General features: G+C 38.4%; 1 protein-coding gene across 4 annotated transcripts in view; it reads right to left on the reverse strand.

Annotated features, from left to right (window-relative positions):
* The window catches only part of LOC101735394 (protein outspread), a 318,072-nt gene extending 310,948 nt beyond the window's left edge, over window positions 1-7,124 (reverse strand). For 3 of the 4 annotated variants that reach the window (XM_038013577.2, XM_038013579.2, XM_038013578.2), the window contains exons 1-2: window positions 6,920-7,123; window positions 5,533-6,221 (exon numbers count right to left, since the gene is read on the reverse strand). In XM_038013577.2, coding sequence (XP_037869505.1) covers window positions 5,533-5,649 — 117 coding nt within the window. In that variant the 5' untranslated portion in view covers window positions 5,650-6,221; window positions 6,920-7,123. Of the gene's footprint in view, window positions 1-5,532; window positions 6,222-6,919 lie in introns of all 4 variants that reach the window. The other variant, XM_038013576.2, reaches the window with a different exon arrangement.
* Between the last annotated feature and the right edge of the window lie 479 nt (window positions 7,125-7,603).

Consider the following 7,603-nt stretch of genomic DNA (forward strand, 5'->3'; position numbering starts at 1 on the left):
GGCGCGATACGAAAACCCTCATGTCCTGGCCGCCAGAAACTACATACTCGATCCTGTGGACCGAATGGTAAACAGTCCACATCGCCTTAAGCACGTCATTTCGGATCCTCCCGATCCACTATCGATGCTTTTAGGTACCTCAAGCACCGGTTACCGTTGCTTGAACCCGTCGCTGACGACGAAGGGTTCGGCGAGTAAATTAACCTACAGACACAGCTCACTGAATTTCTCATCGGATCTTCTCAGTAGGTCGCGTTTCCGATCCGGTAGTAGATTCTAGAAGCTCTTGCTAGGGCTAATGTTAACAACATCACCAGGTTAGAGCCCCGTGGGCTCATCTAATCGTTCTGTGAATCTAGCATGAGCCCTCGAGGTTACTAGAATAGGGAAAAAAGCGATTTTGCCAATGACTATCGCTCAGGCGTCCTTCAGGTAGCCGAGTGTGTGGTTGTAATTTTGACCGCGAACGCAACTAGTATCTCTCCCGAGCGAGATTCAGACGTTCAAGCCAAGTTGCAGGAGAGTCGTTTAATGGTTGGCTTCAGTAGTCCCAGATACCCCGGACGGCCGAATCTCGTAGGAAATTCGCAAGCCGGTCACAAGAAAAGAACCGATTTGTTTAAATGATCATTTTTGTGGTCTTACGATGCGTTTTTTTACGTAAAATATATTAAATACCATCTTTTTTATATAAAAAAATAAAATCTGATAAAAAAATCGGTACATTTGTAATAAATAGGTATATATTTACATTCATTCAACTTTTCTTAGAAAGAAACTTCAACTTTCTCCGGCGTCTTTAGCACAAGTGAACAAATAAAAGAAATTAGCATTTCTTTAATATGTCTCATAGCGTTTAACAACAATCATTATCCATGTTATTATCGGCGCGTCACCTGCGCATGCACATCCAAAATGGCGCGCACCACTATGCTTCGTTAGTGAAGCATTTGTCAAGATAATTGTCCGAATGTAACAATACTCAGGCTGACATTTCCATCTATATACGACCATAATTGTGTTTGAACAATCTTTATTTATAGTACAGCAAGGTCGATATTCGGAAGTAAATATTTTGTATTATGCAGAATGGTATGGTTTTTCATGAGTAGCCTTGGCTTTGACATCGCGTCACGTGCAGCCAAAACGGATCGTTTTGTAAAATCACCTTGACAAACGACTGGCGTTATTAGTTAATTTAAGCTAATATGTAAACCATCAAAATACTTTAAATGGTAACCGATCCATTCATACGCCAAAGTCGTACAATATTAAATTAATTTTATTCGGGAATCCACATTTTAATGTTGTACATTTACTTAATATCAATAATTTTTTTTTAAATACACAACGTAAAATTAGCGGCCAGCAAGCAATATTACACAAAAATGAACTTTTAGAAGAACAAATAATGCCATGGTTAGCGATTTTTAAAATCCAATCATGGCATTTGGGTAATTGTTCCCGAACCTATAGGGATTATTGGGTGTACTTAAAACACTATATAGGGATGTAATTTTTTTTGCTTGATAGACATCGATAAGTAACTTTAAGTGCGGGCCTCAACGGGGTTAGTTATCGCGTACACAATGTTGTCACAGGTGCCTTTACGAACGTAAGTGAGTTATTATTTATATTAAAACCGAAATTATCGAATACGTCTGCCGCCTCATTATCTGATTAAAATCCGACATAGAAGATAGATTTACCTCTTTCGCTCGCATCCTATTTTGTATAACACCGTCCTTCTCTAGACTTGTTAGTCAATTCTCCGAGTTAGATTTCTGAGTGACTGCTGTTGAACCGTATAATGTCATTGCACGTTTATTTTAATGGCAATTTAATGGCACAATATTGGCTTTTATTGTTAATGGACCGGGTACTATCGACTATTGTTATTTATACGGATACATAGTCCTTTGATTGTTTATTCTGAGCGTTTAAGTTGGAACGACTCAAGAGTTATATTTGTTGTACAATAACGAGGTAATTACCACGTGGCCGTGAAGATCTTTTTAAGGTTATCAAGACAACTCATGGCTTATTACAACACACAGCATTTTTTCAAGTTTAGATGTCTACTGGATTATAATTCTGGTTTTGTTAACATTAAAGTTTTATTATGCAATAAACTCCAATACACAATTGAATATCAATTGTTTCACTTTATTACAATAGGAAAATGAAAATTTGATCGATAGTATTTCGTGTTCCAATAAATTAACTGATAGAATTGTTCCCTAGCATACACTTGTATTAGTGGTCAACCTGCCATTCACACTGCTCCATTATGAAATGAATATTAGTTTTGGTACCATTATTATTTTATTGCGTAACTGGATAGTTGTACTTACAATACGCTTGATGTTGCCGGAGAACAGTGACAAAATAAAGTGGCCATTCCGACTTGACATAAGATTACGTCTCAATTGATATGATACAACTGGTATATCTCACATACCTTTGAGACCGGAAAGCATGATTGCTTCGAAACAGATAAGGCGGGCGGGACCTTCCAGTGCTTAAAATATACCCTACCGCTAGTACCTAAGAGGAGTCAGGGCATTCAGAATAAGACAGTTCCGTATGACTACTTGAAGATAATCCTCAAATACCAGTGTATCCTAGTTTGTAAGGGTTAATTAGATCTTCTAACTAAAATATTGCACAGGAATACATATCAATCGACGGACTCACGACACACCTGGTGTTATGCTGATACCGGAGACCTTAACCCATATGACGTGATTACTTCGCGGCAGAAAAAAGCAGGCTATCACACTCCACTCTCTTTTAGCGAATTTCGACATTGTCTATTTTTATACGTTCAATTCACAGTTCTAAAATATTATCGTAGTTTGGCCAAATATTTTGTTCATGGTTTGTTCTAGCCAAGTATCACGTGGATCACCATATGCCTACCTGGATGCCTTATAAAAGTTGAGATTGTAAACAGAAAGTATGACAGTGAAACACATCGCGGTCCGGCGCAGCGGCGGTAGCAAGCGAGCTCGTATCGAGAGTTCAAGTTTGGGTGCATAACACTACGCATTATTTTTGTCTGTAATACGCGTACCTAGTATATATCATTTGCGTAATGAGGATCATGAGACTGAGACCCCTGAACGTGGGATCTCTAAAAAATCGAAACATTCGTATTATATGTAAATAAACTTGACCCTGTGATTCGCAAGTCTCAGATTACGCAGAATATAAGTATATTGATATTCAAAGCACACATTGATTGAGCAACTAAACTAGTCAGTCGACCCGTAGCGGCTCGCTGTATACCCTGTAATGTAATGATTCATGCGCATGCATGCGTAAAAACGACCTCGATTCTGTTTAGTTATTGTTTCACTACATTTGTTACATATTTGTACAACTTTCTAAGACTTTTCTACTGTTTATTTTGAAGTGTTTAAGAATGTATTCCGTTTAAAAGATGTCACGTTCCACTATTTAGTGAAGTCTTTCAGTTTTTTTTTTATGTGTAAGTTAAAAAAATTATTAATTAATGTATATGCATTCATTAATTATCTGCCTGTTATTTTTGTAGTGACGTATGAGTACCTTAAAGTTGAGTGTCTCAGACGATCTTGACGATAACAGTAAATCCACCAAGACTGACTATTGTAATACCGATTATTCGACAGGGATACATACGGTCGCGACCTTCTAGAGCTACTGCGGTTTCTCCCATCATCAGTTCCTAGTTACATTACGCTCACACAATTTCCTTTATTACTAGTGGAAGGAAATGTTGCAAGCCCACTAAGGTGTCTACCATGATTCGGACTGGTTCTGGTTTAAAGTGTGGTGCATCCGTTGCACCAAAGTTATTGAAACAGCATCTTATTCCTTAAGGTAGGCTAAAAGATACACGTCGCGTCAGTCGGGCGATGGGCATCTTAGCCACTAAAAGTTTTTTTCTTGCTTACATTGGCGGTGATCGCACGGCTCACTGGATGTTAAGTGGTTTCCGGAGCCCATAGACATCTATAACGTAAATGCCGCCACCTACCTGGAAGAGGTCTAAGGTCTCAGTTTTTACAGTACAACGGCTATCCCACCCTTCAAAGCAAAACGCATTACTGCGTCACGACAGAAATAGGCAGGGTGGTGGTACCTACCTGTAGGGACTCACCAGAGGTCCTACCACCAGTAATTACGCAAATAGTAATTTTGCGGGATTGATTTTTATCACACGATGTTATTCTTTCACCGTGGAAGTCAATCGTGAACATTTATTAAGTACGTATTTCATTAGAAAATACCTGCCTTCGGGATTCGAAAACCGGTGCATACATAGATATAAATACACCGGACGTCTTATCCTTTAGGCCACGACGACTTCAGTAACTCAGATCCTACTGATTAACGTTGGTATCATTCTGCTACAAATCTAGTACAACTAACTGCTTTAGGAACTGGAGTCATAAACTCCTTTTATACAGAATGATATAAAACGGGGTTCAGTACCCTGTAGAACGGGATATTTCGATTGAAGAATCGCGTGATTGACAACAAATCGCTTAAGAAACATTATTCATCAACGCTTTGGAAATCTGCATATTCATAAGCAAATTTTATTCAAAAATATAGGTTTTTTAAGGTTCTAAAAACAAATTGTTTTTTCTGGCGCTTGTTCTTTTTTTGTTGTTTTACTTCCAGCAAGGCAACGTTTTGAATACTTTTCATGATTTCTGACGAAAATTCTCAATTGACTCGATAATTTTTTTTTTTATCAGTGGTACCTATATTATATTAATTTAAACACATCTTGCCTTTTTGTCGTTTTTTTAATGTCATTGCGCAAGAGCACGTCTTATGCATCTATCTATGCGAGCTCGTCGACGTTGACGAGTCCAAAAATTGACGAAGCCAGGGAATTGACAAACGCTTCGATGTAAGTACAAATATAAATATAATTTACCTATTAGGTCGCAGTGAACGATAAGGCGGTTAGGCGAACTATATTCCATAAAATCCAATGTTCCGTAAATATGTAATGTCAAATACAGAAATAAATGAAATTGAATTGCAAATGAAATGTAATTTTTATGTGACAATGAATTTCAAAACTATCTTGGCATTACGTAATTAGCATAACGTGTTATTAAATCATTATGTACTAATGTGATATCAAATAATAGTATATCGTTTAAAAGTTACAAAAATTTGTATTTGTAAATTGATTTCGGTAGAATATTGAGGGTAGTTTCCTACAAAAACGAATATAAAAATACGATATGGAAAGTTTAGCATAGCTCACGCAATACGAAATCTTGAATAATTGACGTTAGGAACACGTTTTACTGTATTATTTTAATAACTTCAAATCCGTTACTTCGGCTTCTAAAGTTCGAAACTAAAGTGTTGTGTAGGCCCACGCACGCAAACGTCTACACTTACATATGTACGTACATCTATACAAGCACATACTCACATTTACACGTTCATTAGACGAGATTAGAATTCACGTTCGACATTTGTATTTCGACAATATTTTTTGAAGCACAGGGAACTTACCCGATTAGATTCTAAAGCCTCGGCACTATGCTCGTCCTTTTGACGAAAGCAATTAGTACACTTGCTCTTATTGAAGATGTTAGGTGCAAATTTCCTGCAATCCGATCGCCCAGACATGATTGTCAGAGGTCAGGGTCATTCAACGTTCACTATGTCACCGTGCACACCATCATGGTACGGTTGAACACAAACACTTGACGATTTCTCGCCCTTTTTCGAAATCGAACACGTAGTTTATCACGCGCACACCCACCGGTGAGTGAGCTATCAGCGAAATCACTGCAAGTGAAGTGAGCGCTAACGTCATATGAAATTAAAACACATGCACTATACACAATCTCCTTCGGCAACCGTACACCGAAGTAGTCGTACAATCGCGTAAACAATATTCGTAAACACGTCAAAACATAAAACAATAAACTTCGATATTACAACAAACACGCGGAGCCCACGAGCGCACGACAGAACAGCCGCCCGTCCATTTTACATCTGATAGAATAGAAACTGTGCGCTCAGTTTGTTGTTTTACAACTTCTCTTTAGTTGTTTTTCATTTGGCTGTACTTCACTCTTCATGTAGTAGTTTAACTTTCAATGTGTTGAAAATTCGCCATCTCGTTTTTTTGCATACACTTCAATATTAGGCCATCTTTGTCACGCAGTTCAGTAAATTACTGGGCGCACTGCCATCTGTTGACGAAATGTAAATTTATTTTTGGACGGACGCGGCGCTGCGCTGCTTCGATTTCTCGTTGAGCTTCGAAATATTTGAGGGAAACATTTTCTCACCTTTAGTTTCTTATAGATGGCGCTAAATTAGATAAAGTAATTTTAGGTCTAATCCAGTTTTAAATAAATTTAAGTGTTTTTGAAACCTCTTTGTGCATCACGAAAACCCATGATAAACCTAAATAAAACCTCAAAAAAGATAGATCATTCGACAAAAATAACTTACACCACAAATGGCTGCCATTACATTTAGAACATTAACTCATATTAGAACAAACTATATAGACCGATAAATTTGTTATTTCATCAGTCTGAAGGAAGGGAGAGCTATGTATTGAAAATCAGTTTTTTTTAACTCTAATTTTCTTTGTAAGTAATATTTTTATTTGCTTAAATGATGCCAACAAACAGGCTAAAACCGAAGCTGAAATCTCAATTGGCTTCATAGCGAAAATTTCTATCGTAATATCAACTATCACTCCAAATATGGCGAGCGAGTTATTCTGGCAGACCTGGGAACTGACAGAATTCAAACTAGGCATCACCCCATCGTAGTGTCAATGACATGTGCAACCAACGCTTGCGACGTGACTTGTGAAGAGTCGAACGAAGCTGTCACCAGAATAGAAAGACATCAAAATGTGAAAATCTTCACTCACCATGAAACATGACGAAACAAAATGAACGGACGAAATCTACACCTTCTCCTCGGAAAATGTCTGGCTTAGCCCTTCCCCTAACCGTCATACCATACCGTCAACCGGCAGCTCTGCACGGTAGCGTACAATCTCCCCGGCTCTCTTATGTTTCTGTTCATCTTGTCTAAGACTGAGTCCTTGTTCGTTAGCTGGCAAGTACATGCACAATCTTCTTTAATTTTTTTTAGTTTTTTTTTATTGCTTAGATGGGTGGACGAGCTCACAGCCCACCTGATGTTAAGTGGTTACTGGAGCCCATAGACATCTACAACGTAAATGCGCCACCCACCTCGAGATATAAGTTCTAAGGTCTCAGTATAGTTACAACGGTTACCCCACCGTTCGAACCGAAACGCATTACTGCTTCTCGGCAGAAATAGGCAGGGCGGTGGTACCTACCCGCGCGGACTCACAACAGGTCCTACCACCAGTAATTACGCAAATTATAATTTTGCGGGTTTCACTTTTTATTACACGATGTTATTCCTTCACCGTGGAAGTCAATCGTGAACATTTGTTGAGTACGTATTTCATTAGAAAAATTTGTACCCGCCTGCGGGATTCGAACACCGGTGCATCGCCTCAACACGAATGCATCGAACGTCTTATCTTTTAGGCCACGATGACTTCAAAACTAATTCTTCA

Source organism: Bombyx mori, chromosome 10 (assembly GCF_030269925.1).
Source record: "Bombyx mori chromosome 10, ASM3026992v2".
Taxonomy (NCBI): Eukaryota; Metazoa; Arthropoda; class Insecta; order Lepidoptera; family Bombycidae; genus Bombyx; species Bombyx mori.